The sequence below is a fragment of the Elaeis guineensis genome, chromosome 8 (assembly GCF_000442705.2).
Source record: "Elaeis guineensis isolate ETL-2024a chromosome 8, EG11, whole genome shotgun sequence".
Lineage (NCBI taxonomy): Eukaryota > Viridiplantae > Streptophyta > Magnoliopsida > Arecales > Arecaceae > Elaeis > Elaeis guineensis.
This window is the reverse complement of record NC_026000.2, coordinates 13,257,074-13,268,525: the sequence shown is the minus strand read 5'-3', so window position 1 is coordinate 13,268,525 and position 11,452 is coordinate 13,257,074. Positions and strand designations below refer to the sequence as shown.

At 37.2% G+C, this 11,452-nt stretch overlaps 1 protein-coding gene across 1 annotated transcript; it reads left to right on the top strand.

Moving 5' to 3' along the window:
* The first annotated feature begins 767 nt into the window (after positions 1-767).
* LOC105050167 (reticulon-like protein B11) lies at positions 768-10,158 on the top strand. The gene is made up of 7 exons (XM_010930077.4): positions 768-1,074; positions 1,174-1,354; positions 1,538-1,679; positions 1,779-1,848; positions 1,969-2,188; positions 3,623-3,707; positions 9,790-10,158. The coding sequence occupies exons 1-5, from the start codon at positions 951-953 to the stop codon at positions 2,124-2,126; spliced, it is 675 nt and encodes a 224-aa protein (XP_010928379.1). The 5' UTR covers positions 768-950; the 3' UTR covers positions 2,127-2,188; positions 3,623-3,707; positions 9,790-10,158.
* The last annotated feature ends 1,294 nt before the right edge of the window (positions 10,159-11,452 follow it).

Genomic DNA, 11,452 nt, shown 5'->3' with positions numbered 1-11,452 from the left:
CGAAACTTCTGATTAAAAAAATCTCTTAATTTATGAGTTGAACCTAACTAATGAAAAGTTATCAAAGGTAATCTTTTCGAACTAAAAAGTTGTGAAGCAGATGTTACGAATTGAACCCAATTTTTTTTTTGGTTCTTTTTTTTGGTAATCTAGAATATTTTGGTTAACATATTTTAATATAAGATTATCGTAATGGATGGTGATTTGAGGAGTGGAGGGATTTAAAATCATTGCCACATAAGATTATCATAATATTTTACTTTTTTGTTATCTGTCCTCTGTCATATTTTTTCTTTCTATCTGAGATATATTAGAAATATTTTTGATATTACATGATTGGTCATCTTGAATTTTTGTAGTATACCAAATAAATTACTTATATATATTCATGGATCTTTAATCACTGTATTATGACCTACCAAATATCATGATCTAAGATTACTAGGAATTAGATCACTCTAAAATTTGGATCATTAGTGATTTTAGATTATCATGATGATCCCAATCAGATCATCAAACGTCTTTTATATGCTCACCCAATCCTACCTCATGAGTAAATATTTATTGCAACGATGATACTATATTAAATTTTTAATAAATTAATAAAAATATTTATATTTTATTAATTATTATATATTTTATTACGTTTTATAATATGATCATATTGTACCATCGATTTTCAATTTTTGATTGGCATGTTATAAATCTGACGCGGTGTCACCGTTGCAAAAAAACCCTACCGTGCGTGCGTAATATATCAGATACCAACAAAGCCAGCAGCACTGCTTAAAAAATGTGGAGACCAACGCAAAATACATCCGCTCGCTGCTGTGCCAGTGAAGCTCCAGTGGAGGATTCCATTGTGTTTTAATTATCCGTCTTCGTTTAAATCCTCTTCTCATCCCTCCTCATCTCTTTCCTTCCTCCAAGAAAAACCCTAACCCAGTACAATGGCCGGCGGAGAAGTTCTCGACAGACTATCCGCGCCGGCCCCGACGGCGGCTTCTTCCGCGTCGCCTCCCTCGCCCCGTCGGAGTCGGCGATCTATGCACCGTGCCCTCGGCGGCGGCGCTGGTCTCCCTCTCTCTCTCTCTCTCTATATCCGCCTTTCTCTCTCTCGAACTAGGGTTTTCTTTGGAACCCTCGATGATCTTTGGTTCTTGGTTGTTCCAGTTGCCGATGTGCTCCTTTGGAGGCGGAGGAACGTCGGGATTCTCGTGGTGACGGCCGCCACCGCCGTATGGTTCCTCTTCGAACGGGCTGGGTACAGCTTCCTCTCTCTAATGGCCAACGCGTTCCTCCTCCTCGTCGTTATCCTCTTTTTCTGGGCCAAATCCGCCTCCCTTCTCAACAGGTCCGTTGCCTTTGCTCTCTCCCTTCTTCCCTTGGTGCGGTTCGTTTCTTCGTATAAATTTTCTTGGTTAGTGGGAGTATACGATAGTTCCAAAATCTTTGAGTGCATTTCGCTCAGTTGTTCTTAGTAGGTCGATTGCTGACTGATGTGATTGTTAATTTGTTCAAAATATTTGATTCTTAGACCTCTTCCGCCCCTTCCCAATCTGGAGGTTTCTGAGGAGTTCGTAGGGAAAGTTGCGGATGAGGCTCGGGTGTGTATCAATCGTGTGTTGGCTGTTGGACATGATATTGCCATTAGGAGAGATAGGAAGGTGTTTCTTCAGGTATTTCTCCTTGCCCTCTCATGCTTTGTTAAGCTTAAGCTTGTTCTTTGTCTTGCCTCTTTCTGATATCGTCTCTTTTTGCTCCCTTCTTCTCTGAAGGTTACATTGCTTTTGTGGCTTGTTTCATATATTGGGAGTTTGTTTAACTTTCTTACACTAGTTTATATTGGTGAGTTTCGGTGGACTTTCTTTATTTTCGTTCTTTGATACATGATAGAATTGCAAATGTAGGGTAGCTTCTTCCTCTTATGATCTGCATGTTCTGATTTGTACTTTGATATTATTGCAGGGGTGCTTCTGTCTATCACTCTTCCTGCATTGTATGATAATTACCAGGACCATGTTGATGAAAAGCTTAGTCTAGCACATAAATTACTCTTGAAGCACTGCGACAACATTCTAAGAAGGGGAACAAGAAAACCAGCCAAAGAGAAGAAGATCCAGTAGCATGATATACTCTCTTGACTCTTATCATATAAATACTTGCACCTCATGATAATAACAATATGGTAGATTTACTTTCCTTTATCGTTTATTTCACTTCAAGTGGTTGCAAACTTACATTCATCCAATTGACTGTACTGAGGTCTGCATTATTAGAAAAATCTCTAGATCAATGCATTTCGAAATTAAAATTATGAATTACAAGTAGTGGAAGAACCTTTGTTGTGAATAATCCGAGTTTGTTACTCAATAGTCAATGGATTATAGAGAGAAAAATGGAGAGGGAGCTAAGATATGCCCCTACTGGAGCTGTTCAACTAGTTGGATCTAGCAAGACTGATGGTGGTCCATATACATTGGTATCTACAAGCATTTGATTTTTGATTTTAAAAATTTATACAAACTGATTCTTTTTTTTTTTTTGCAAGAAAATATTTCATTTATAATTTGTTCGGCAATCTTGATGTTGATCATTTTTCGATAATAACAAAATGAATGCCACTTTTTGCTAAGTAGAGGGGTGCCAGACCAAAGTCCTGTTGGCCTCCCAATGTAGATTATGGTTTACAGTGTGAGTTCTTATTTTAGATAAACAATTATGCATTCAAGTTGGATTCAAATTGTACTGGTTAAGTTGTAGCTTATCTCTCTTATTTCTCTCTCTATCATCTCTCTCTTTTTTTTTTTATTCTCTTTCTTTGTGTGAAAAGAGTGTGGCAGTCTAATTGTCATCTGATACTTTCTTTGTGCTTGTCCCAATCTTTGTTGTAGTTGTAGCACTTGGTCTCACTTTACCTTGCAACTGACTACACCTAGTTATTTATTTTACTTATATATTTATTATATACATAAGCTTATATTCCGTAGCATCATTGCTTGAATTATGATGTAACGTCTCGTATTTATACCTATTAATATAATGGCTTTTTTCTTAATCTACTTGATATGTTATAAATGTATCACTGGGTACATTTCAATATAATTACCATTGATCATTATAAATTATTTAATTCTTTTCAGAATTAGGTGTTTAGTTTAACTATTAATGTTAAGTAGATTAGTTGTGGTTTGTTAACATAATGAAGGATGATAACTTGTATTATAATTTTTTTAATACTAAAATGTTGGACAAATTACTTAGTTTTTATATAGATTAACTGTTTTTCATCTGTTAGTATATGCTTTCATATATCCTGGTTCACTATTATTAGTTTTTAATTCTTGAATTAAACTGTTTTCCTAATACATAGTTTCAATATCTATGAATATGATAAAATTGTATAAATTATGATTTGTTGTATGAACATTTCAGTAGCTGAGAAAACATGTAATAAGTCTGAATTTGCACAAGTTCTTAGCCTTACAGTTTTCCCCATGATACCATCCCCTATCAATTGACTTGAATCGTAGGTTGGAGACATGTTTTTCTTTTGCCTTCTGCTAACTACTTTCAACTAGTCACTTTTATCCCTGTAACTTTCGCTTTTATGATGCTATAGTGGAGCAACAGGAGGAATCATAAGGGAGTGCAGGATGAGGGGGGTTCATGTTTCTTGTGAGTGTGGAGCAGTGGCATCAATGTAGGTGTGGAAAATATTTTTTTGAACCTCTTTTTTTTGCTTCAATAGAGAGGTCTGAGATAGGAGGTTCCTGCATTTCTTTTATAATTCCTTTGTTTCTTTCCCATATGCTGTATTCTTTTCTTTATTTGGATCAACCTGTACTGGACTCATGCTATCAACGTACTGTACCTCAAACCTCTTCTCGATCTCTATGCATGTTTTGTGTTCTGAGAGGTCATGAAAACAGCTATAACTAGATTTGGATTACTGAAGGAGACACAAAAGAAATTCTTGAAAGCTCTCTATTAGTTGTTAGACGAACATACATATATACATGCATATTGCTCAGGTTGGACCACGTTCCTTGCTTGATCTCTTTGAGAATTGACAATTTTCACTCCCTTGTATTGTGTTAGTTAGTTTTACTTGCATGAAAGTATTTTTGTCATTTAATTGCCATTAATGCATCTTTTTTAAACCCTAGACACACACACACACACACACATATAATATATGTATGTATGTGTGTATGATTATATGTATGTATATATGTGTGTATGTGTGTGTGTGTGTGTGTGTCTGTGTATATATAAAATATATATATTTATGCATGTGTGTATGATCGTATGTATGCATAACCTTGTTGTTCTTTTTGGGTCTTATACATTTCTTGGTGTTAGTGATTTGATTTTTGGATTGCTCCTAGAGAATCCCTAGGCTATGTTTCTCTTAGGCGGTTCTACTAAATTTAGAGGTTGAGAAGAGCAAGTTGTGCAGTTCATAGTTTTACATTAGTGGGCTAGTGGGCTCGCACTAATAGCACTTGGTTTAATAAGTTAAGTTATCAGCTTCTTACTTGATTAGGGAACTAGAGGTGGGTTTGTATTAGTACCCAAACCTACTCCGATACCTAGAAAAGAATCCCAAAGCTTGTTTGAGAAAAGGTGTCTACCATGGTTTTAGGGTTCAGCTGTCATGCCATGGCTTTTGGTGGCCTGGAATGGCACTTGAGCTCATGGCAGGTGCTATTGTGGGCCTGAACCTAATAAGGTGGATGCTTGTGGCAGGCCCACCCTTGGCAGGTGATTGGTTTTCTTTTATTGTCTTTCTGAATAATGGTTTAACACCACTTCTTTATGTAGCATGACTTTGTTTTGCTTTATTGAGTAATTATATGATTTTATGACTAATACAATGATGTGACTCTTCCAGAAAAAAGGTTGATTAGTTCTGCATCGTTAATGAATCTTAATATTAGTTACCAGACAATCATTGAATCTTGAATTAAATGCACATGCTCTCTCAAAAAAATTGCACGTGTTCTGCATTATACTTAAATCTAGAGTGATAATTGACTTGTTGATTGAAATATTTGAAGCAACTCATTGGTACACATGTTTTGATATAAGCGATACTCTTTTTTTAAGGTATATCATAGCTGATGTAATCATTATTTATTATTTAATGTCTTATGCTTCGTAGTTCTATTTTTCATTTAGTGGTTGCTATACTACCAAGGTGTATCAGAGAGCTAGTTGTTTTATGTTTTATGGATGATGCCATATTAGATTGTCAATCTTTATTCTATAGATGATATTATCATGTTGGGTAGGCTGATGTTATCACAAATTATGCATCTTTATTTTCCAACATTTCATATCTTTGTTGTTTCCCATTATCTTTTGTTTTGGATGATGTTCATGTGAAATATTGTTCATTGGATACTTAGTCGAATAGATTGCTAATATATTGTAGCAGCTATTGCATTGAGCATTGGTTAGGGATGGCAACAGGTCGCATAGGCCATTAACCATATGCACCTCATACTCACCTCGGGGTGGGAGGGGGCGGGGTGGGTGGAGTTAGATAGGGATGGGTTGGATGGATGGGATCGGATAAAATTGCAAACATCATTTTTTAAAATCAAACAAATAAGAAAATATAAAAATTAACATTACTGCTTGACATAGCATTGAACAAAATAAGTGTTGAAGACATAGAACATTCAAACCAAATTTTCAGCAATAATAGAAACATAACAAACAAAAATATTGTTTTTACGAAGTCAGATGTCCCTAAAATTAAGAAAAGTACTCAACTAAAAAAATGAATAATTGAGCATTATGGCATGTAACCTTTCACATGTTCAATCTTTCTCATGACTAGAGTAACTAGAGTAAAGGATGGGGAGGGGATTTATGAAGACTTTTATATATCCGGGTTGGCTTCGGGATAGGTTTTACCATTACCCACACTCATCTTGGATCTGTTGCGGGTCGGGTAAAACACACCCCATTAGGGTCGGGTCAAGTCGGGTACTTGATAGGGCAGAGTAAATTATCACCCCTAGCTCTTGCCACCCACCATCCAATGTGTGCTGCGAATCCCTTCAGCCATTGCTTGGTGCTTTTCAGAATATTGATCTCGAAATTGTAGAATTCCAATCTTGAATAATCTAGTGTTATCTTGCTATGTCAAGAAAGATTTGGAAAAACATGGAACACACTTAAGACCAAGAAACAAGTTATTGGACACAGATGATCTCAAGTTGCTTCTTTACTAAATGTCTTTAGGCAAGACAGAAGAGATATGCAATTTTAGGAAATGCTGAGCGTATTCTCTCTAGAGGTCTTGATGGAAACTAATCCTTTTACAGTACGTAACCATTGCCTAAATGCTAAATTCGAGCCTCATGATTTTATAGTAATGACCAAATTTAATGGTTATGAATGTGAAAGCTGGCCATGTTAAATCACAAGGTCACTGTAGAAAAGTTAAATTAGCCAAGTTTTAGTTTAGCAAAGTAATATGTAGAATTAATTGTTATTAGATTAGGGTTTCTAAGCAGTTCATATCTCTTAGAATTTAATTTCCTGGGCATATATGTGTCTGTGCCATTGCACAAGTGAGGATGCGCATGCATGCATGCATGTGCACAAGTGCATGTTTATGCATTTGTCTGTGCATGCATTTATGGCTACATATGCATGTATTCTTGGAATAGTTTTTCTAAATGTTCTTTTCTCTTTCTTCCTAGGCTCCAAGTTTTTTCTTTCAATGGATTCAAGGTCACACCTTCGTCCCCCTTCTGACTTTTGCTCCATCTTGCAACCTTACCTTGTTAATGGACCACACAGTTTTTGTATTATAATCCAAATCTATTTTTATGGTTCTATGCTTTCTTTCAGTCTTTGAATTCTTGTACCAATCAAAGAATGATTTAATCACGTGATGATCTTATTACAAGATAGGTAAGAGATGAAAAGATGGAACCTTTTCAATAAAGGACAAGCATGGTGCCCTGATCATATGAGTATTAAGTGGAAAATGAGTCATCTAAAGAGAAGATAAAGAAGTAATTAGATTTTCGATCATATGACATTGAGAAGAGCACAGTTCCTGATTATCCATCTAACCATGATATAGCACTCAACATTGCAGACATTGTTGAAAATCCAATGATGTGTTATGATGAAAAGAAAGAGATGGTGATGATATGTTCCCATGTATATGTGATTGTAGTTGATAGTGGTCATGATGAAGTTGGAGGTCATTTATTGGACACTCTCTAGAACTTTGTATCATTTTCTTTCATGACTGAACTCTCAAAGTGAGATTTATGATCTTCTGTTCAATTAGTGGTGACTCTATCCAAGTGTGAAATGATGGTTTCCATCAAAAAGATGATGTAATCAAGTTATGGTGGGTGCCTTAGTTACTAGAAAAAGGTGCAGTTATGGAAGCATGGGTACAGGGAAGCAACTCTCATAAAAAAATAGTAACAAAATTTTGAGAAGTGGGTGTTGAAATGATTTCTGAGGAGATTTTGAAGTGGATGCTTCACCTAATTGGTGGAAGATTCCTGCTGGTAAGGTGAATGTATGTGAAGCTCTCATGAAATATGAAAAATTTTCCATAAAGGATAAGCATTTGATGCTAATCTTCAATCCTAGAAAGGTGATTCTTCCTCACCCCCAATTCTCCTCCTCATCTTCAATCCTCATTCCCACCAGTGCCATTCAGGCTGCCATGCACCGGAAATCTGTTTCTGCTGCCGCAACCAGAGAACCTAGAAGAGATTCTCGTTGGATATATACGAGGAAGGTGGGAATTTCTTGTGGGGAGGACCGAGCTGTTCTTTTGGCCCAAAAGAACTTAAATCAGGTCAGTCGATGGGTATTAGGCCGGGCTTGGGTCGGGTCGGGCCTACATTTCGCGAAAGATTTTGGGCCTAAGCCTGGGCTGAAGCATGAAAAAAGTCTTGAGCTAGGATTGGGTAGGGGCGTGGCCCAGCCCGGTTTGAGGCCTAGATGTCAGCATTGGTGATCTATGATAACCTGTTATTGCTGGTGGAGGGGGTGAAGAGATGAAGGTGAAAGAATTATGTGAGGTGGGAATAAGTCACTGATTTATTATTCTTCTTTGGGGTAACCAGATCTGATAAAAAGGTGACTTATCTCTAAAGTTCAGGAATATTGAATTCGCTGCTTCCCCTCACTCGGACGTTTCCTTGTTTCCTTGGACACCTCTCTTTGCTTCGCCTCACCTAGTGCACAGATTACCTGCAGATATCGGTGGTTGCTTCCTAACAGGCTCTAAGTTTCTACTAGTCAGCAAAGATGCACCACGCAATGGTCAAGCATTCTGATATTTGAAAACCAGTTTGCATCAGAAGCTCTAGAATTGACCATGGGATAGGGAGCTGTACTTTTTCTAATTTAATCCTTATATTGTAGTTATTTATTTTGATAATCAATGTGCTCTGTCTATGAGACTTTTTGACTGAAGTAGAAATTGGTGATGTGCATTGACTAGCTGACACCATCTATTAATTATCTTGAATTCAACCTGAACGTGTAGCTAGAGATGCTCTGGACATAAGGATATGTAGAGTTGCCTGGCATGTGTGGTAGTGATTGAGGCCAGAAAGTTTGCACAGAGGCAAGGCCGTGGACTATACTTTGAGGTATTCCATAATGTTTAAGGTGATTCTGTGTCGCTGACTATTTGTTATGGTCCTGTAGAAAGTGTGTTGAAAAAAGATATTTATTTGCAAGTGTCGAGGTCCAAAAACTTGGTTTCAATGGCAATTTCTGCTAGGCTGAATGAGCTTGGTTTCGGCAGCTTCAGCGAGCTTACAAAAAATTATTTGAAAAAATAAAGAAAAAAACTGAAGTCTAAATAATAAATTAGGCACATTTTTGTTGTATAATCTTTGGTTATACACTGAAACTATCAAGTCAAAATAATAAGTTAGACACATTTAAGTGTTATATACTATTTTATTATTTGGTGAATTTAAGTGTTATTTATTATTTTATTATTTGGTGAATTATCACTTGAATCATGATGCCTATGAGATTTAATCTTTAAGACGTGATAACCATATGTCAAACAATTTACTTCTCTAATTTTCTTTTGAAACCAATATTGCAAGACTTCCATGTCTTTTTCGAAACTAGCAAAATCTAAACTGAATTTTGATAAAATGCTGCTCAAACGAAGACACTTAGCAGCATAAATTGCCTAAACATATAAATTTGGTCTCAAATATTCAGTGGAAATGCTATAAGTAGCCATGATTTCATCTGTTCTGGTAAAAACCGAAGTATTTTTACATTTATTTCCGAGTTTCAGCTGAGCTTTAAACCATTGGTTAGCATGTTATTTTACTGTGGGTCAGCGTATCATATAATTTTATGTATGCTCTATGTGCAGTCAATTTTCCATAGTACAGGTAGGAAATAGGGGATGCCTCCGATACCTGCTAATAGACTAACTTGGACCACAATATTGTAATATGCATATGTAAACCTAATGATATGCTTGATCTGTCAAGATTCTCATCTTGTGTATGCCTACCAATCTTCTTCAAATGAATTATAACATCCAAAGCTAACATTTGTGCTCTAGGCTCCTATGTTAAAAATGTTTTTGAGATGTCAGTAAAAATGCCAAATGGATTCTTGTATTCTTCTTTTTTGGCATATCTTGTTCTGAATTTGTTGAACTTTTGGGTATCTCGTTTCCTTTATATTTCATCTCCGCTGGGGATATGTCACACCAGAGTATTTTCTGACTCCTGCTATATGTTGTTTATTCAGGTATCTATTTGGCGAATGTGGCAAGCTTACATACAAGGGACACGGCAAATGTGCATGTTCATTGAATTTCTATCATCCAGCCATCTGCAAAACCTTTATTCAAGTCGATGAGTCATTTATATGGTTGTGCCCGTTAATTAGACGACCATGAAATGAAGTACCCAAGTAATAGCAGGAAGGAGTGCCAAATCTTTTCAGGTGTAGAACGAACCCTCTTTCTGTGGACGTCTTTGTTGTTTGCTGCGTGTGTTGTTGTGGGCGTCTCTGCCAACATTAATGTATAAACGTTTGATTTTAAGTTGTCAGCACGTTACCCACGTGCTTCAACTAGTTTGAACAGATGAGATTAATTGCACGGGCATTACGAAAGTTTTTGGTTTGCGACTCGGAGGATTTATGAATTACTCATTAGATGTATTAAAACTTTGTATCTCGTCGACTTGTGGTGCATGTACCACATCCACCCCCCTTTTTTTTTTGGGTATATGCGGGTGGTCACATCATTTTGGTGAGAGAGTAGTCCATAAAATCAATGTACAATATATCCCTTAAGGTTGGGGTACATGTCTCGTCTTATCTTCAAGTCTACAGTGTTCCCTCACATGTGATATGGTCCGATCTGCAAAGCCTCCGGTAAACATGCCATGCTGACATTGCAATTGAGAGATGTAGAGTAATCCAGATATCGTTAAGAAACAGATGGGCTTTCTGTTATTTCATATTGTAACTGATATTTCATGTTGTTTTAGATTTATTCAACAATGGTGGCAAAATTTTTTTCAATGAAAATTCTTCCTGCTTGTAGTTCTTGTTTGGTACAGATGATATCCGTCTAGGCGATCTGAAGCTCAGCCTTCGAGATTGAAGGTTCAAAGAGATAGGAGTCTCTTTTCACTAGCAGCCTGGCATCTAGACTCCAGATGTAAAGTTTGCATCATGCCTACTATCCCTAACATTGCCATCACAGTTCATCTTGGCAAACCTTGAAGGAAGGGATTTCGAGAAATAAAAATAACCTTTTGGGTTGCTGCAGGAGCAGCATGGGAGTCCCAGAGATCGGGGAGTCAACGGATGGGCCAGCAATATCGAAATGATTATACTCTACAGTCAAACAGATAGTTCTTTTCAGTATTTGGTGTGCAAGCATCACATCACCTTCAAAGATAGACTATTTATGAAAAGTCAGATTTGATAAGCGATATAGACCATTCTGCTCTCCCAAGTGGAGGTCATCCTCTCCGTCATACTTTGATGGATTGCATTCAAGGAGGGCTTCAGTCAAGGGTGACTATTCGCCTCCCTAGATTGACTGCTCATCCTCCTTTAGATCAACCTCGCCCTTGGACAATGAAGAATAGCGTGAACCAGATATGAAGTTGGAAGCTCCATGCCTTTATTTTTGAGAAGCATGCGCATCGGAAGTCGGTCCCATGCAAGCTTTCAGAGACAGCCTCATTTTGGGGTAGGCAGTTGCTCTCCAAATCCAAACAGCCTCAATCCTCCTATCCATCACCGACTTGTACTTGATCAGGTCCCTCAAGGGGACCCTCGAGCAGTAAGACCAACCACACCTTTAGATCTTGACTATGATGCAACGGGATCAAAGTGGTCAGGATCCGATCAGCGAGAGGACCACCAAATAAATAGGTGATCTCTTGGGCTC